Source organism: Neomonachus schauinslandi, chromosome 2 (genome assembly GCF_002201575.2).
Source record: "Neomonachus schauinslandi chromosome 2, ASM220157v2, whole genome shotgun sequence".
Taxonomy (NCBI): domain Eukaryota; kingdom Metazoa; phylum Chordata; class Mammalia; order Carnivora; family Phocidae; genus Neomonachus; species Neomonachus schauinslandi.
In genome coordinates this window covers 146,815,860-146,836,779 of record NC_058404.1, presented here as the reverse complement: position 1 = coordinate 146,836,779, position 20,920 = coordinate 146,815,860, and the positions used below count along the sequence as shown (strand labels likewise).

Here is a 20,920-nt window from a genome sequence, read left to right as displayed (position 1 = left end):
TCTGGGTCTGTTCAAACTTTCTCTTTCTTCCTGTTTCAGTTTTGGTAGTTTATATGTTTCTAGGAATTATCTGTTTCTTCCCAATTGTCTAATTTGTTGGCATATAATTTTTCATAATATTCTCTTATAATTGGTTGTATTTCTGCAGGGTTGGTTGTGATCTCTCCTCTTTCATTCATGATTTTATTTATTTGGATCCTTTCTCTTTTCTTTTTGATAAGTCTGGCTAGGGATTTATCAATTTTGTTAATTCTTTCAAAGAACCAGCTCCTAGTTTTGTCTTTTTTAAAATTTCTATATCATTTATTTCTGTCCTAATCTTAATTATTTCCCTTCTTCTGCTGGTTTTAGGCTTTATTTGCTATTCTTTTTCCAGATCCTTTAGGTGTAAGGTTAGGTTGTATACTTGAGACTTTTCTTGCTCTTGAGGAAGGCCGGCATTGCTATATACTTCCTTCTTATGACTGCTGAATCACAAAGATTTTGGACTGTCATGTTTTCATTTTCATTTGCTTCCATGTATTTTTTAAATTTTTTCTTTAATTTCCTGGTTAACCCATTCATTCTTTAGTAGGATGTTCTTTAACCTCCATGTATTTGTGGTTTTTCCAAATTGTTTCTTGTGATTGACTTTAAGTTTCAAGGCATTGTGGTCTGATAATATACATGGTATGATCTCAATCTTTTTGTACTGTTGAGGCCTGATTTGTGACCCAGTATGTGATCTATTCTGGAGATTATCCTATGTGCACTTGAAAAGAATGTGTATTCTCCTGCTTTAGGATGAAATGCTCTGGATATATCTCTTAAATCCATCTGGTCTAGTGTGTCATTCAAAGCCCTTGTTTCCTTGTTGATCTTCTGCTTAGATGGTCTGTCCATTGCTGTGAATAGGGTGTTAAAGTCCTCTACTATTATTGTATTATTATCAATGTGTTTCTTTAAGTTTGTTATTAATCGATTTATGTATGTGGCTGTTCCCAAGTTGGGGGCATAAATATTTACAAATTTTAGATCTTCTTGTTCGATAGATCCCTTTATTATGATATAATGCCCTTCTTCATCTCTTATTTTAGTCTTTGGTTTAAAATCTAGTTTGTCTGATATAAGTATGGCTACTCCAGCTTTCTTTTGATGTCTTTTAGCATGATAGATGGTTCTCCACCTTCTCACTTCCAGTCTGGAGGTGTCTTTGGGGGGTCTAAAATAAGTCTCTTGTTGGCAGCATATCTATGGGTCTTGTTTTTTTTTTTTTATCCACTCTGATACCCTTTATCTTTTGATTGGAGCATTGAGTCCATTTACATCCAGAGTAGTTATTGATAGATATTAATTTAGTGCCATTTTATTACCTGTAAAGTCCCTGTTTCTTTTTTTTTTTTTTTTTTTTTTTTTTTAAAGATTTTATTTATTTATTTGAGACAGAGAGAATGAGAGAGACAGAGAGCACATGAGAGGGGGGAGGGTCAGAGGGAGAAGCAGGCTCCCCGCCGAGCAGGGAGCCCGATGCGGGACTCGATCCCGGGACTCCAGGATCATGACCTGAGCCGAAGGCAGTCGCTCAACCAACTGAGCCACCCAGGCGCCCAAAGTCCCTGTTTCTGTACATTGTCTCTGTTCCTTTCTAGTCTTTGTTTCTATTTCTCTCTTTGCCACTCAAAGGGTCCCCTTTAATATTTCTTACGGAGCTGGTTTAGTGTTTCCAAACTCCTTTAGTTTTTACTTGTCTTGGAAACTCTTTATCTCTCCTTCTATTCTGAATGACAGACTTGCTGGATAAAGTATTCTTGGCTGCATATTTTTCCCATTTAGCATGTTGAAAACATCTGCCACTCCTTTCCGGCTTGCCAGGTCTTTCTGGACAGGTCTGTTGCCAGTCTTAATGTGTCTATCCTTGTAGGTTAAAGACCTTTTTTCCCTAGGTGCTTTCAGAATTCTCTCTTTATCTTTGTATTTTGCAGGTTTCACTATGATGTGTTGTGACATTGACCTGTTTTTGTTGATTTTGAGGGGAGTTCTCTGTGCCTCTTAGACTTGAATGTCTGTTTCCTTCCCCAGATTAGGGAAAGTCTCAGCTATAATTTGTTCAAATAAACCTTCTGCCCCTTATTCCCACTTTTCTTCTTCTGGGACTCCTACAATACAGATATTATTGTGCTTTGTGGAATCGCTGAATTCCCTAAGTCTGTATTCGTGATCTAATAGTTTTCTTTCCCTCTTCTTTTCAGCTTCATTATTTTCCATAATTTTATCTTCTATATCACCTATTTGATCCTCTACTTCTTCGTCCTCATTGTGATTACATCCAGTTGGTTTTGCTTCTCAGTTATAGCATTTCTTTTGGCCTGACTAGTTTTTAGGTCTTTTATCTCTGCAGCCAGGGTTTCTGGTGTCTTCTGTGCTTCTTTCAAACCCAACTAGTATTCCTGTGACTGTTGATCTAAATTCTTGTTCATATATATTGCTTATATCTGCTTTGAACAAATCCCTGGTTGTGATTTCCTCTTGATCTGCCTTTTGGGGAGAATTCCTCCATCTTGTTACTATGTCTAGGTTTCTGTCTTTTGCATATTATGAAAGCTTGTTATGTTTTCTGCTCCTGAGAGTAATACCATATTAAGAAGGTGTCATATACTGTCCAGGGCCTGGCTCTTCAGGAAGTATTTCTGGTGTATGCTGTGTACACTCTACTGTTGTGTTTTGGCTGCTCTTTCCCACAGGTCAGTCCCCTACAGAGTTCCTCCTTGCTTGCATTGGGGAATGTTTGGACCTTTAACTAGGTGTGCTTTGATTTGCTTGTTAAGATAAGCTTGATTAAAAAAAAAAAAAAAAAAAAAAGTCCTGATCTAAGAAAAGAGAAACGGAAAAGGAACCAAAAAAAGCAAACAGACTAACAAAAAACTATAATCCTAATACCAAAGAAAAAAGAAAAAAAAAAGGAAAGAAAGCCTGGTCCTATTTTCACCAGAACTGAAGCTGATGCTTTGGAGCACTCTGTAATCAGTAGACTTGGTGCATGCGGGTGGCCTGTGCTGGTCCTCTGGGAGAGAGGCCCACTGTGCAGGCTCATAGTCAGAACTGCCCTGGTAAAGATACCCCTGCTGGGCACAGTGGGTGCAGAGTTCAGTATATGTGACTCCAGCCTCCACTGGAGCTGCTGTGTTTCTCTCTGAAATCTGACTGTGCTGGTGAGCGGGGCAGGGGGGGGGATTGGAAGATGGCATCCCCCCACCCTCTTGTCCCTGGGGACGGGAACCTGTGGCTGCTGCTGTTCAGGAGGCCCTCAAAGGAAAGGGAACAGTCTCCCCTCCTGTGTCCCAGACTTTTATCAGATCCCTGCCCTCAACCTGTCCATGCCCGGGCTGTTGACATGGCTGGCACCACAGTTCTCCTGTGTTTTATCTCTGGCCAGTGGCTGGGATTCAAAACTGCAAATCTTAAAGGGCACAGCAAGGCACGGACCCACTCGCCTGCCCTGGAGGAGAGCCTCACAGTGCCGCACCCGGCACTGTTGTGTCCCAGAAAAGCAGTCCCATGTTGCGCACACACGGTGGCTGGAGTCTGTTGTGATGATCAGTGAAAAGCTGGGACCAGGTTATCTGCCCTCTGTGTGTAACTCTGTCCGCTACTGTTGAACGGCTGTTCAAAGGCTCCCAGCAGGCCTTTTGTCCTTGGAGAGGCAATATACCCTTTCCAAATGTACTCCAGGAAGGGGCGTGATCAGGGCGCCTGTGTGGGTCAGTCAGTTAAGTGGCTGCCTTCAGCTCAGGTTATGATCCTAGGGTCCTGGGGTTGAGTCCCACATCAGGCTCCCTGCTCAGCGGGGAGTCTGCTTCTCTCTCTGCCCCTTCCCCTTGCTCGTGCTCTTTCTCTTGCTCTCTATCTTGCTCTCTCTCAAATAAATAAATAAAATCTTAAAAAAAAAGGAAGGGGCACGATCTCTCCCCAGGCAACCCAGTGGATCCCCTCACCACAGCATGTTGTGCAAACCCTATGCACTGCTCCCTCTCCCACTCTCTCCCTCTCTCCCTGACTTCACTCCATGAAAAGCACTCCCTATCCTTGGTGGCCCCACAGCTTTTCTCTCCCGCAATTCACAGCTCCAAACCTTGCATCTGCCACGTTCTCTCCCTCCACTTGTGCAGATTCTTTTCTTAATCCTCAGATCGATTTCCTGGTTGTTCAAAATGATTTGATGTTGATATAGCTGTATTCAAGGGACCAGGCAAGCCTAGGGTTCCCCAAATACTCTGCCATCTTAACTCCTCCCTTTATCTGGCAAGTTTCAGTTTAAAGTTTATTTTACTTCACTTTTGTTCTCCAGATAAAAAGGGTAGATAAATTGGTAGATATCTTCCTTGAATATGTCAAACAGTTGGATCTTGATGAATGATTTCAGTTAACTAAAATTTCTTTGGGAACCTGATGTATCATAAGTTAAACCCTGCCTCTGTCTTGGTCAGTTCTTCTTTCTTATTTTTTAGTGACACATAGTCCCTCTGGTCTGCAGGCTCTATACTTCTGTCATTTCTAGGCTTTATCCATCCCTGGTGCAAAAAATTGCCGAAGCCCTAGTCAGTCTCTCTCTCACTTAATCTTTCACCTTCCTTTCCCCATTCTTGTTTTTTTCCAGCATGCCCTCCTTCCTTCCATCCCCATAGCCGGGTTCTTTCTCAACCACCACAAACACTGCAGAAATCTTCATCAGCCCTAAAGAACTTGCCTTGATCTTGTAGGACTTGCATACTCTAGCCTATCCTTTTGCTACTGTATTACTTGAAAAAATAGTCTGGGTAGCTTTTTCAATTTTTTCATCCTCACTTATTTCTCAACTCAGTTCTCTCCTTTGAATCTCCCTGTAGTATTCAATATTAGGAGTATTCAGTATTAGGAGTTAGTTGTGAACGTGTTAAATTTAAGAGGAAAAAAAAAACAATGTGGATTTTGCTGTCTTCGTCCCTCATCATCTTGGCAACACTAGACCCTCTCAGCTCTCCTCCACATATGACCCTTTCCTCCTCCCTTGATTTTCAACATTCTTAGGTACCTTTCCTTTTACCCATCACTCTCATGGTATATTTATAATCTTTTGTGGTATCTTCACTTTGTTGTGGGTACCTTAGATGTTTCACACTCTCTTCCTTCCCCTAAGTTGACATCTTCACATCTGACATCTCTTCTAGATCCAGGTCTCCAGACAAATTAGACATCTCTCTGGGCAGCAGGGCCACAGTATTCTTGCAATGGAAAGTTATAAGCATCATGAGAAATAGAGATAATGTGCTAATCTTAGAGTTCTGACAGACAGAAGGGACTTCTGAGATTGTTTCCTTTTGTTTTGTTCTTAAACTTTTGATATAAGTAGTAAATTATGATGTATAGAATTCTGTATAGGAAATAAAGATCAAAGCCACAGAGGAGTAAGAATCACCTATAAGGAATAAGGGACAGAAACTGTGAGATAAAAGGCTCCTGAATTAAGCCCAGGAGAGATAATTGTGGCTTCAATAAGGGTGGTAGCAGCTGGAGCTGGAACCTACAGCCCTGAGATCAAGAGTCACATGTTCCACCAACTGAGCCAGCCAGGCACCCCTAATTTTGCATGTATTTTGAGATCATTTCTGCCATAATGTGACATGTGAGAAAGAGAGGAATTAACAATGACTTCAAGGTTTTTTGCTTTTAGAATCTAGAAGGACGAAGTTGCTATTAACAGAGATGGGCAAGATCCTAGGGGAACAGGATTTAAGGAGGAATCAGAAACTAGCTTTGGACATGTTAAATTTAAAATGCCCACGAGGATTCAAACAGGGATGTAGTTTACCAAGAAGTAGTTACAAAACAATTTTTATTTTATTTGGAGAACATTTGCTGATGAGTTAACAAGTCATCGTCAGTCTTGTGATCGTGACTTTGCTCTTAGAGTAAATGAAAACTGGAGTGTGGTTGACATACAAAGAGAATGTTGTACTATGAAGATGGAATAATCTCACTTATGACAGCACCTGAGCAGTGCTTCTAAAGCTTCTTTGTATCACTGCTTCCTTTGAGGAATTTCTAATGAAATCCGTGGTTGCTTTTCCCAGATACACACTCACGCACATAGTATCTTACGTGATATTTCAGGGGACTCAGGGATTTCTTTCTTCAGGTCACTTAACATCTGTGCTGGATATGTCCAACCCAGGATTGCCCTCTTTTAGGAGCCAGTGTTACTTGGTGTACATTTTCCACCATGACGTCCTGAGTGATAATCAGAGTGCTTTGCATGTGAAGAGTACTATTCTGTACTGTGATCATAGTGACCTTCCTGGTCCTCTTTTTCAGCCATGTAAGTGAAAAGTCTTATTGACACTTGCACAGGAAAGTGAAGTTACTTTTTTTCTGTTTTCCAATTAAATAGTGGTAGAGCTGAGATTGAAGCCCATGAGGGTGTTTTCCCAGTGTGCTGTTTTGATATTATGTTCAGTATTTACTTCAGATAAATTCTTTGGGAGTTGTGTGAACCTGAGAAAGAATCATTTCCATCTTTTTGCTTTTTCTATGACTTACCACAATTTGAAAATACAAATGATCAAAACCAAAACTGTTTACAGTGACTCAACCAGTATCAAAAACACTATCCATGAAATAATAATGTAAGTATAAAAGGTCATCAAACAAAAATGTGGGATGTACTAGTATGAATGAAGCATGAAGATTTTATTTAAAAGTATAGTGGAAAGTAATATAGGAGTCTTAGACAAGAAATTAAACCAAGGCAGACAAACTTTTTCTGTAAAGGACCAGAGAGTATATATTTTAGGACTTATGGGTCAGATATCTGGTCTTTGTTGAAATTACTCAACACTGTAGTTCTAGCACAAATACAGTGATGAATGTTATGTAAAGAAATGAGCATGATTATGTCTCAATAAAACCTTATTTATGAAAACAGGGGCCAGGCTGAATTTGGCCTGTGGGATATAGTTTTTTCAGCCTTGGATTAAACTACTCATGGCAATTTTAGATAACTTATAAGTGATAGATATAGATAACATTTATTTATTTATTTTTAAAAGATTTTATTTATTTATTTGAGAGAGAGAGAAAGAGAGCACAGGTGGGGGGGTGAGGAGGGACAGAGGGAGAGGGAGAAGCAGACTCCCCACTGAGCAGGGAGCCCCATGTGAGGCTCGATCCCAGGACCCTGAGATCGTGACCTGAGCTGAAGGCAGACGCTTAACCGACTGAACCACCCAGGTGCCCCAGATATAGATAACTTTTAATAAGACAGCATTGTTTTTAAAGCAGTGTTCCCCTCAGACTAAGCTAGGATTCCAGAGAGGTAACTCAGTGTCTACCTTGAGGTGGATCAGGGGTATTGAGAGAGAGAGAAGCTCAATGCCTCTTAACTACATAGCACAGAATAACTCAGTTTTATCAGTTTTAAATATTGGGGTTTCGGGTAGGTTTTACATGAAGAAATATTTCACTGATAATTAAAATTTGAAAACTATTGGGTTATAGCAAGTGGTAACTATAATCTGTACAGTTTCTTTTTTTATGTTCCCTTTACATAGGCAAAGCAGAATGGATCTCTGAAGTAAAAATTATCATTTGTACCCAAAAGTTTCTGTTTCATAGATAACAAAATGAGATATATTGGGGTAAAAATTTATTATAAATTAGATCTGTTTCAATTAAATTATTAGCTAATTATCTAAAACTCTACTTTTTATACTTACATATACACACCATTAATAGATGAACCATGCTTTGTCTTAATGTTTAGTTTGTGATATGAATGCTGCCTAAAGTCCTATGAAGCTAATCTTCATTGATATCAGCTTATATGGAATAATAACACTGAAATAACATAAATAATATAGATGCCTCTTCAGTGATATTTAAATAGAATTATTTATTTGCTAGAGTTAAACTTTTATGGGAGTGGGAAACTTCGTGTATATAGATTCTGAGATGTCTGTGCACACTGCCAGAAGTTTTTATATTAAAGCCCTTAGATGGTTTGGAAGCTAAATTGTCGGAATGACAATACAAAAAATCACTTGAGGCTTACAAAATAGTGATATTGGCATTTTAGGTTGATGTAAATGAGAAAACATATCTATCATTTTTATGTACGTGTATATTGTTTTTCGTCTCACCCTGAATCTCTCTAAGAAAATTAATAAAAATTGCCCATTGGGATTGTCTTAACACAGCTTACTTCTTTGGGTTATAAAGAAGGAATCTGCTGATATTAAAGTGCTGAAGTGATATTATGGTAAATTTTTGCTGATCTGAAAACAAAGAAATCTGTTACATATTATGACCTCTAAACTTTAAATGTGTTCTGCTAAAAACATCCATATGCAGAAATCTGAAAAACAAGATGAGACATGATTAATCACCTCTCAGAAGAAGAGTTTGATAAAGGAATAATTATGTAATTCAGCTGTTTATAAGTGGAAAGTAATACAGAAAAAAATATTTCAGGGAACGATCTAGATTTTATTTTTTTTTCATTGACTTATGTAAAGCACTTTACCTTTTGAGCTCTATAACAATATGACTCTTTCTGGTCAGAAATACTTCTTTTACATGTGTGATCTTCTTTTATGACCAGGTTACTTACATCAAGAGAATTCATTGAGTAGTAAAGGATATTGATGATGTGTTTGGTATGAAGTAGAACTCTTGCCCCAAAGGACAGGAGAAGTTTATCTTTCCATATTTATTTGCAAGGTATTCTCAAAGAACTCTTCTTTTAACACATGACATACTCATTAGCCCTGGACCCAAGAGGAATTCCAAGATCACGGCACTGGCAGTTTGAGTGTCTGATGAGGACCCACTTCCTGGTTCATAGATAGCTGCCTTCTCACTGCGTCTTCATATGGTAGATGAGACAAGGGAGCTCTCTGGGGCCTGTTTTATAGGGACATGAAACTCAATCATCAAGGCTCCATTCTCATGACCAAATCACCTCCTAAACACCATCACATAAGATTTTCAGCATACTTAGGGGAATTGTAGTCAGCACCCCATGAGTGTTGTGTAAGTGGCTGCAAGAGGGCATTACATTTTAGGTGAGGTAGCTCTTAGGTGACTGCAGGCAGGTGTGAGCTGGCGACAGCTAAAACTCCGAGCAGCTAGGGGATGAGTGCCCTGGCCTTACCCACTGTGCTAGCAAAAAGAATCTCCTGCATATTAGAAACAGAAAATAGGAACAGGAGTTAGCTGCTATCAAGAAGTACTAACAACACGATAGCAATTCATGAGATAGAAGAAAATTTGAAAATTAACCCATGAGCTTGAGGTCATGTAACATAGGGATAGATTAGATAACCCCCACACAAATCCATTGCCCATTACAGTGTATTCTAGCACTGACTACTCATGAAGCTGACCTGGAGTCAACAACAACAACAACAAGCTGTATTTTATCAGGATATGCAATTGAAAACGCAGGGACCATCAGCATTTTTACAGCTTAATTCCTTAAACCACTAGTCTCTAGTTATTTAGAAAAGAAATAGCTCTTTTGTGAAAGTGCTGGGTAAATTCATGGTTAACCTAATAAAACTTTTAGAGAGCACTGACCATAGAGCCATCAGCTTGAGTCCAGAGAAGCCGTGCACTGCGAAAGTAAGTACTTTTTGAACAACCAAGTTGTTTTAGAGAGTCTCACATTATGGATATTAGTGTGTCTCAGTTTACTCTCAGGAAGGTTGACAGGAAAGGACTTTGTGGTTTGTTTCTGTTGAATAAATGGGTGATTGTAGGACTGTAGCTCAAACTAGGTAACAGATTGCATCATTTCCATTGTATTTTCAATCATTGCTAGCCTCCTGGCCTCCCTTACCAATGTTATTCCATTAACACTTCATCAAGTTTCACCCTCCAGTGGTTACCCACCAGCTGTTCGGAAGAGACTTTTAGCCTAATCCCTACATAGCCCATCAAATATCAAATGCTGCTTTTGATGCGTTGGTGTTCTCTAGAAAAATTTTTGTGTTTTTCTTCTTCAGTACCATAATGCTACCTTTGACTGGGCATTTTTGTCAACGAAGAAGTGTTTGAAATATGGAGGAAAGCTCGTGGGGAACAACTGTGATTTTGTTCCTGATATCACCCTCATGTCTTTCATACTCTTCTTGGGCACCTACACCTCTTCTATGGCTCTGAAAAAATTCAAAACTAGCCGTTATTTTCCAACCACGGTAAGTACCTAAGCTTTAAATAACTTTCACTGAATTTATACTGTATCAACAATAATACGGTGTTACAGAATGAAAAAGTCACCTGTAATTCAACTTTCACAATACAATTTTGTGCATTTAAAAATTGATTTCCAGTCTTTGTCCATGTGTGTATTATGTATTTTTAACCAAATTGAAGTCCAGCTTTGAAAAGCCTTCCAAGGATTTTGCTCACATAATTCTGTTTTACATTCTATCATAATTCTTATTGTACTGAGGGAAAAAGTGGGATGTATTCGAGTATCTAAAAATGCACGAGTAAGAAAAAGACCTTTTATTTATTTATTTTTTTAGTTTTTGAAATGCATTTTTAAAAATTTTTTATTGTTATGTTAATCACCATACATTACATCATTAGTTTTGATGTAGTGTTCCATGATTCATTGTTTGTGCATAACACCCAGTGCTCCATGCAGAATGTGCCCTCCTCAATACCCACCACCAGGCTAACCCATCCTCCCACCCCTCTCCCCTCTAGAACCCTCAGTTTGTTTCTCAGAGTCCATCGTCTCTCATGGTTTGTCTTCCCCTCCGATTCCCATCCCCCTTCATTCTTCCCCTCCTGCTATCTTCTTCTTCTTTTTTTTTTTTAAGAAAAAGACCTTTTAAATGCATAGTTTTAAAGTACATAAGCAAAAACTCTTCATATTAGCAAGGAATTTTGATGTAGAATTTCTAATTCATGAACTGTACATGTGGTAATTTAGTAGTTGAATTATGGGCTTTGGGAATAAACTTAAACTGTGTTGTTACACCCGTATTGGTATAAGATAGGAGTGTCATCTGAGCCAAAATTTCCTTCCCATAATGATGAATACCGTAGAACAGAAAAACAGATAATTGAGCTGGGTTGTGCAGACATCCTGTCTCCCATTAATATGCTTGGGTGAACGTAAAGTCAAAACTGTGGTTCATGGAGAGACTACAAGATAAGAGCAACATTTAGTTAATGGCGTTTTGTTTTTTTACCTGCAGAGTGAAACTAAGATAACCCTTTGCTTTGCAGTTCAGTTCTCAGTGTTTAGGATGTCAGTATTTCTTAGGTAATCCTGATTATACCTGATTTTTATCAATGAGCTGCTCTTTGCAGCTGGAATCTCATGAAATTTCTACCCTTGTGTTTTGTGTGGAAGGAGTGGAAAGACTTTAGAAGACATGAGATAGAGTTGCTGAAATTACTTTCTTTCATTTCCTACATATGAAACATAATATATTCACACTGAGGAAATTTTTTGACTTTTTCTTATAAAAACTGATTTTTCTTATAAAATTGAAAAGGGAAGGATTGATAATTGTTTTTAGTTTGTTTGGGCTGCTATAACAAAATACCATAGACTAGGTGGCTTATAAGCCACAGAAATTTATTTCTCATGGTTCTGGAGGCTGGGAAGTCTGAGGTCAGGTACCAGCAAGTTTGGGTCAGGACCCTCCTCCTGGCTCATAGCCAGTGCCTTTTCACTGTGTCCAAGCATGGAGGAAGGGTTAGGGCTCTCTGTAGGGCCTCTTTTATAAAACCACTGATCTTATTCATGAAGGCTCCACCCTTATGACCTAATAAGCACCTCCTGAAGGCACCACCTCCTGATACAATCTTTTTGGAGGGTTAGGATCTCAACATAAGAATTTGAGGGTGACACAGCACTGAGACCATAGCAATAATGAGATGTCCCAAACTAGCTGGGCCAAGGAGTGAAAAATTTTTACAAAATAAAATGTAGAAAGAAGTATTCAACTTAATATGTCTAAAACAGGCATCGCAAAATGGTGGTCAACAGGCAGAATTCAGCCTACAGCCATTCTTTGTTTAGACCATAGTGTGTAAACACACACACACACACACACACTTGTGTGCACACACACACATGCACACGCTTGAGGCCTTAGATGGAACCTGTACTTTTCAGATAGTTATTGTCCTCATAACTCTCTATTGTCTAAGACTTGGCTGCTCTGTACGTTCAGATTAACTGCTCATCCCTGAAGATATTTGAGCTTGTAACATCAGTTCACACACAGAGAAAAGTGCTTACTTAATCCACCTCTTCAATGGTACGAGTTTTGTGTAGGCCAGATGCCTTAGGTAAATGTCTTTGAGGATGATTCTTCTTCCCTATTGAGGTTTTTCCTTCTTAGTTTTTAATTCATTAGACCTCTCTCTTTCTCTCTCTCTCTTTTTTTTTTTTTTTTTGGCTCACATCTTGGGAATTATCACCCTTTTTATCTTTCCTACTTGCCAAAGTCTGAAATTATTATATAGACATAGCAGGTGAAAAGTAGAAAATGTGTGAAGCAATTGTTAAGTTGTAATTTACAAAATAAACTAGTTTCAACCTTAAGATGAATAGAGATCATTTCAACTGCCTATGTAGGCATCACCTTTTTCTTCAGCAAGAACTCCCAAATTGATAACAGCTCTTCAGACTTAAAGGAATTTTCCCCTTATAAGAGCCCAAGCAGGTCATTTCTCAATGTTGATAAGTGCTGCTGAGAAAGTCATGAGCATGTGAAAATGGAATAATGATAGCATTCCAGTTGCAATTCCTATGAAGAGGTTTCTCAGCATAGTTTAGAATTGTATATAGCAATCATAAGATAAAACAGAGAGGAGAAAATATATGTGATTTCTAAGGAGCAGTGTTGAGGTGTGTAGGCTTTCAGACTGTCATCTCTCTTACTCACTTTATATTTACAGCTAAATAATAGCAGTACATACATAAATTCATACATGCACAAGTAATAACATCTTTTTTGCTCTCTCATTTGCCAAAATATGTTTGGATTTAAGCTGTCATTTAGAAGGGTGGTCTCTCTAGATAGAGACCAATAGGTTTATAGATTCTTATGCTTACATATTATGTTCTACAATTACAACTTGTATGCTTAAACAGAATAAATTAGACAATCCTCAATTGCTGTGACAAGAATCAAGCCAACTGTTTGTTACTACTTCCTCGCTCATACCAGCCATTCACATGAAACTGCTAAAATCTCAAATTGCTAATGCTAGATGACAGTGCCCTTGTCGTACAAACTATCCTCTTTTCCTTTAGCTTGCCCAGCCATTTCTCTTTTGCATTCTCATTTCTAAACATTTGTAGGTTAGTCAATTCAGACTGTAAACTGCTGGAAAACTGTTTTACTTCTATATGATTCCTTACATCAATTAGTACATGGCTGGACACAGACTCAGTACTCTATCCTTGCTGACTCGTGGAATGCAGTGAAGGAGCGATGAATGCTGCATTTTGTGGACAAAGCACAGATGTGAGAACCCAGAAGATGTAGATTCTAGTGCTGGCCCTACCATTAACTAAGAGTGTGCCCTTTGAGAGCTAACTGTGAACTTTAGTTACCACACCCATAAAAGGAGTGCTCAGCTAGAAGACAATTAACATCCTTTTAAGCTCGAGTGTTCTATAATTTTAAAGACAGTTTGCTGACTCCATCTCCTAAATTAAGTGAATTCTCCATTTTAAGCTAGAGCTTATAGCAATGATCCGGAGTTACAGATTTCAAAAAATTAATCATTATCTCCATCTTTATGCCAGGTCCCCTCGTACAGCTGCTGCCAACCTCTCTGGATGATCCATAGTTGTTACATAGCAAATTCAAAATGTGGTTTTTCTTTCCACATTTGAATGTACTCATCTTCCTGTATTCCGTATCTCAGCTAATAATATCATCTACCCTTACAGCCACCCAAGATCAAAATCTCAGAATCATATTTGGTCTATCAGTCTCAGCAGGAAACAAATTACACACTCGGATGAGATGATTTGAAGGGTTTATTAAGCATTATTTACGAAAGTGCAGTGAGGTTTTGGGAACCCATAAGGGAAAGTGTAGTGTCCAGTGCTCATAGCAGTGGGGTTGTTACTGTCCATCTCTGGCCCAAAGATTGTGCCAAGGAAGTGGTTGCTGGAACCCAGAAGAAGAGAAAAGCCTCGAGAAAGCTGTCCTGGGAGCTGCTGTGACCTTGGACGGAGGGATGTAGCCAGCGTGAGGCGACCTCACAGCAATAAAGCTGTGGGAATAAGTACTTTGATCTCTCTTTTCCTCTGATAGCCTGCCCTGGCTGCTCCCAGGCCTAACCCAGCTGGAGAGCAAGGGAACCTACTGCAGACCACACAGGCCCATGTCCCAAGGCAGAGAGCATGGTGATAAGGGGTACAAAATAGATTTGGTGTGACAAAAGATGATATTTATCACATTTGCCTCTCCAAGTTTCTTTTTTTTAATCAAATTAAATTTGTCACAGTCCCCTCGTTTATCCCGCTCTAATCTCTCTCTCTTATACTTACACTTCTCTTCCCCTAGTTCTGTCAGTCATTACCTTGGCCAAGATCAGGGTCAGTTATCCACACTTTCTCTCCTTCAGGAGGCTAGTGGCAATCCATCAGTATGAGCACTTAAGGTAAAAGAGTTTGTCTTTATTAGCCTGTCTATCAGGAATTTAATTTGTATATTGGGCACAGTCCAGAGAGCCCTAATGCCGAGGGGAATGTGAATGGAAGACCAGTGTACCCCACTGTTTGTCTTCTTTGTGCTCCCCGTTCTTTTTAGAGGTGTGCGTCAGACTTTTACCCCATACAGTTACTGGTCTGTTCTATGAGCCTCAAGTCTGGTCAAAGGCGTTTGGCATCAGAGCTTCCTGAGGAGCATCACAGCATCATCTGGGATCTTCTGTGGCAGATGACTTAGGGCATGCACCTGAAATGCTCTTCCAGAGTGCCATACCAGCAAGTGATCATATGCGTGCAACAGAGATGCCTTCCCTGCACATGCGCTGGTAAAATGGAAGCAGTAGCTGAGAGCAGGAGTGTGATTAGTAGTAGTAGAACTCATAAATTAGGCAACTTCCAAATTAGGCAAAATTTATTGATACTTTGATATATAGTCAAATATAGTGTGGCTGGCTGATGGTTGTAATTGGCATAAAAATGTCTTTCTTTAGGAACCACTTAATTTCCTCTTTTCCCCCTATTAGAATAAGTAACAGTTTTGACCCTCACATGAATTGATGTAATGGTAAGATTATTTTATTTTGTTTTGTTTTTTTATTTTATTTTATTTGTGTATGTATGTATGTATGTATGTATGTATTTTGAGAGGGAGAGAAAGAGAGAGAGGAGGGGCAAAAGGAAAGGGAAAGAGAGAATCTTAGGCAGGCTCCATGCCCAGCCAAGATGGGGCTTGATCTCATGACCCTTAGAACATGGCCTGAGCTGAAATCAAGAGTCAGATGCTTAACTGACTGAGCCATCAGGTGAGCCAAGATTTTTTTTTAATATGCCTCCTGATTGTTATTGGTAGTTAAATAAGTAAATTCCAGGTAACGTCAACAGCTGTGACACTTTCTACACTTCATTTAGATGACACTTGAGCAGAAGTTTCTTTAATATCCTTTTTTAAAAACAGTATTCTGTAATTAATTAGTATATTAATTCAATATTGAAAAAAATATATTGTGACCCTAATGTGTGCTTGATACAATACTAGGTGGTAGGGATGGGTAATTCATGAGCCTGGTCCCTAGTAGGAACTAAGTATATATTTGTTGAATAAATTAGGTTTTTGGGTTTTCAAATGAGTGTAACTCATTTTGATCCTTCTGCTCCATTCATGCTTACTATCTTCTGTGGAATCAAACTTTGGTGTTTACCTGTGACCTAAGTAAATTGATGATGGTCTTTGAGGAACTGGCTTTATGGATAATAAAAAAGTATAGGGCTTCAGGAATTTCAATGGACATATAATGAGCTAATATAGTTAGGTGACAAATTTAGTTTTTATCCATGTGAAACAGTCTAGAATTCCACAATTTGCTGTATTTTTGCCTCCATGACTTTTAGTTGACATTTTGGCCTGTGACAGTTCTATTAAAGTAGGATGTGTTTAGAGTAAACAGCTCTTTATAAGAATCAGGTGACACCCCTTTCTTTTTTCTTTTTTTTCCCAGAAACTCTCTGGTGAATGGTAAAAACTATCAAACTAAAACAAATAATGTATCCAAAAATTAGGAAGAAATAATGGGCATGTATTCTCTGTCCCATTCTAGTGTTAGTAATGCTGGGTGACATTTGGCTGGTTCTTGCAGAAACATCAGACCACATCATGCCTTTGAAACTCATTTAGAAAATGACTTTGTTGTCAGTGAAGGGGAATCTGATTTTCAAATTCTTGTGTTATTTTGTACCAAGGGATATAATTTTCAAAGTCAAATTTGTTTAATCCAATATTGGTTTTCATATTTTTTTCTTAAGAATGACAAAGGGGTATTTGATTATAAGTCTAGCTCAACCTCTTAAACACTTAACAAAGATTATAAATACTTCAGTTCTTATAGATATATGACAAAAAATGCAGCCAACCTGAATTGAGCCCTAATCAAAATAAGGTTGGGAGCACTGATCAGCCAGGTGTTTTGTGAGAGCTTTTAAGGTGGCACAGAAGCAGTCAATGGACAATAATTTTGACCCTGGTACTTCATTGGTCATAAACACTTTCAGCTTACTTGCGCATCATAGAAAAGTCACCAGCATTGAAATCCACTCCTTAACACAAAATGGTCCTCCTGCTCCATTTCCAGATTGTATGATTTGTACATATGACTTAATTATTCTTTTTAAAATTTTAATTTTTGTACCTTGATATAATTATAAAACCACCTTTCTTTTTAAGTCCTGGAACTCTTTTTTCCTTTTTTAAGATTATTTATTTTAGAGACAGCACAATTGAGCAGTGCAGGGGAGGGGCCGAGGGAGAGGGAGAGAGAGAAAATCTCAGGCAGACTCCCTGCTGAGCGCGGAGCCTGAGGCGGGGCTCAAACCCACAACCCTGAGATCATTTCCTGAGCCGAAATCAAGAGTCAGCTGCTTAACCGACAAAGCCACCCAGGAGCCCCTAGAACTCTTTATTATGATGTTTTTGGGGGGATATATCAAGAAGACCCTCTTAGAGGGCCAAGAAATTTTGATAATTGGGTCTTAATCATTGCATTTTAGTGTTAGAACTTTGAATACCATCTAGTCCAGTCCTGCCTCTTATTTCTGACAAGGGGTCATCTGTAGGCTGCTTGAATGCTTCTTAGAACGGGAACTCATATCTCTGAAGGCATTCCCGATAGAAACACAAATCTGTCCTGCCACAGCCACAGCCTCTGTCCACGGGGTCTGCCCTTGCCCTTAGGAGCTACACAGAACACGTTAGTCTTTCTTCCCCGTGACAGACTTCACATATTTGAAGACAGGTCTCCCAACAATTTCTCAAGGCCTTCCATCGTTTTTTATGCAGCGTGTTTTCTGGAATCCTATTCCTCTGGTTACCCATCTCTGGAAAAGCTCCAGATTTTCACTTTCTACTTAGAATAATAGTGGCCAGATTGAGACACAGTATGTCCCATGGGATTTGATCATTTGCTTCTGGCATACACTTACTAGGTTTTTTGTTTGTTTGTTTGTTCTGCTGCTCAGTTTTGAAGCAGGATGCAGGAAGAGGCCCGAGTGGGCTGAAGTCTCACTCACATTCCTGCTGAAAGACTCCATAGGCCTACTTCCCTCTGTTCCATGCTTGGAAAAACAATTTTTTTAAAGGTAGACTTCCATCGGGAAGCTCTAAGCACCACCCAGAGGAAGTGCCGAATCCAATTCCCTTCTTTGTTCCTCGAATCTCTGACTCTAGAATTCACAGCATTAAAATCCTGGAGTCTAAATCAGACTTTCCTTTTATTGAATTCTAACTATAGTGGGTATTATTGATTCAAAGTACAGTGTATTATGATTGCTATACTGATATCAATGCTTATTTCTTTTATAGTGCTATGCTTTGACTCCTGCGGGGGGGGGGGATCAAATTTCAAAATTCTCATGGTATTTTATGCCTTTTCATGATTGCCAAAAGGCACATATTTGTCTGGTATACTTTTTCTCATCTACAATAAATGCTTTTTTTACACTGTTGTTTAGCAGTTTCCAAGCACCACCGTCGTGAGAGGAATTGACATCATGAATTAATATTTACTGAGAACCCACAGGGTCCCTGCTTCTGTACTTGTCTCTGTAACAACTCCATCCATTGAGAGCCGCCCTGCAGGCGCACAGCCTTTCCCCGGGTAATTTAGGACCAGCTGCAGCCCTCGCAAAGTGAAAACCAAATGTCCTCTGGGGCTTCAGAGAAACCAGATTCGTTTTTTCCTCCTGTAAATTAACTAGCTTCTCCCTGCTGGTGTCTCCATGATTATGACTCTCTTAATAATTAATAAGAACTATCCTTCATGAAGAGTATGTTTATAGTAGATTTATTAGGTTGTTTTTGCCCCAGAACAAGAGAACAGTGTATGGTTGTTTGAATTTTGCTTCCTATCCATGTAATTTCTTCTTTACTTTGATAGTTTAAATATTTAAGCTTGTTTCTTAGTGTTTCTTATTAGATTAGTTGAGATATTTTATAATTAATTCTGTTAGAGGACAGAAATATTTTTCTCCTGTTCATTTTTAAAATTAAAAAAATGGTAAACTGGGGCGCCTGGGTGGCTCAGTTGGTTAAGCGACTGCCTTCGGCTCAGGTCATGATCCTGGAGTCCCGGGATTGAGTCCCGCATCGGGCTCCCTGCTAGGCAGGGAGTCTGCTTCTCCCTCTGGCCCTCCCCCTTTCATGCTCTCTCTCTCTCTCTCATTCTCGCTCTCAAATAAATAAATAAAATCTTTAAAAAAAAAAAAGACTAAAAAAAATGGTAAACAAAAATAAAAGAGCTCAAAACCAGTCTGATATAAAAGGATCTTAGTTGAAACACTTTTCTTTGCCTTATTCATGAATGGAGGTAGGAATTCTCTTACATTTTAGCACATCTGTTTACCATTAAAAAATAAACCTTTTTTTTATAGCAAGCCCTTGCTATATATGAGTTGTCTTAATCTGTGTTTCACTTAGATTGTCATAGTTTATGTGCCTAGGATATTGAAGTTTGAACTTGGAGGGACTTAGTGTTTGGCTGGAAGGACATCCACAAGTTATATCTGTCCAAGCTAGATTTGAAACCTCCCAAATCCACAGGATTAGGTATGAAATCCTGTGGAAACAGGTTTCTCATGAAAACTTTGGCACTTCTAATCATTACCAAGAAGAGCTAGAAGGGAATTAGAAACTATGGATTTCTAATTTGATTTCTTTATTTACATGTTGGCACATAAAAGGTTGTTGTTTTGGAGTTTTTGAAAGAGCTCAAGTTTGATGAAAATGGAAAGTAAAATAAACAGAAAACATGAAGGGAAATTCATGTATTTTTTTTTTTTTCCTAAATGTGTTTGGAAATGTGAGAAGAACCTCAAGAGAGTGATTCTTATCTCCTTAAAGTCAAAGCTCTTGTTCACAGGTCCTAGGGTGTATCTAGTAAAAGCTGTATTTACTCAGCACTTGACATTTTTCGGGCACTTTATAGTTCTACTGTCAGTTTTCCCTCATTCAAATTAAAGTTTAATTTTAGTATAGGGTAAGACCTGAACAGTCTACTAAAATAGCACCCTTGCCTGCCTTCTCCAGTTAGAGGATTTGGAGTTGAATACAAAAGTAGTCTGGGAAAAATCCATTTCCTTACTATGAAGTTTAAACTGGATCCAGTGTCTTAGAAATGCATGTCTGATCATAAACACTCTCCAGGAGTGATTTCTGCTGTAACTGAACTGTACTGTACAATTTAAGGGAAAGGAAGGGGAAATAGAAGTGAATATTTTATATGGAACATATCACCGTGGCTGTGATTTTTAATGAGGTTAAGCAATATTATTAATAAAGTAGCTTTTTTCCCCATAAATTTTAAGAAATGTAGTCCTGAATCTTACTAATATTTGTCTTTTTAGCTACTTTTATATTTATGGTATAATAGTACCACATTTGACAGGAATACCGTTGCTGAGGGTTTCTTCCAAATTTATAATATTTCATACACACACACATATATATAGTATTTCTTCCACGTGTATATACAATGTGTATCAATTTGGGAAACTAATAACTAAACTAAACTAGATAATCTATTTACTTATATTAGTTTGCTATGGTTGCTATGTCAAATTATTATAAATATGTTGGCTTAAAACAACACAAATTTATTGTCTTAAGATCTGGAGATCAGAAGACTGAAATGGGTCTCAATGCTCTAAGGTTAAGGTGTTGACAGGGCTGTGTCCTTTCTGGAGGCTCTGGGAAAGAATGCATTCCCTTACCTTTTCAACTTGTAGAGGCTGCCCACATTCCTTGGCTCATGGCCCTTTCCTCCATCCTCAAAGCCAGCAGTGACCAGTTGAGTCTTTCTCACAGTGCATCACTCTGACACTGACTCTTCTGCTTCCCCCTTTCATTTATGAGAACCTGGTGGTTACATTGGACCTACTAAAATAATCTTGGATCATATCCCCAATCTCAAGGTCATCTGATTAGCAACCTTAATTCTGTGTGCAACCTAATTCTCTCTAGCCATGCGACATTACATATTCATAGGTTCCAGGAAGTAGGACATTTACATCCTTAAGGGGGCATTATTTTGTCAACCACATCATCTGACCTAAATTTTAACATGATTATTCTGGGTTACCTTGACAATGTACTGAAGGAGGGCAAGTATAGAACCAGGAAGTTTGAACTTGGAGGGACTTAGTGTTTGGCTGGAAGGACATCCA

The 20,920-nt window shown here is 38.7% G+C and overlaps 1 protein-coding gene across 1 annotated transcript in view; it reads left to right on the top strand.

The window, feature by feature from the left end:
- The window catches only part of SLC4A4 (solute carrier family 4 member 4), a 346,412-nt gene that overhangs the window by 284,640 nt on the left and 40,852 nt on the right, over nucleotides 1-20,920 (top strand). Inside the window, exon 16 of the mRNA XM_021702448.1 lies at nucleotides 10,017-10,208. Within this exon, the coding sequence (XP_021558123.1) occupies nucleotides 10,017-10,208 (192 nt within the window). The remainder of the gene's footprint in view (nucleotides 1-10,016; nucleotides 10,209-20,920) is intronic.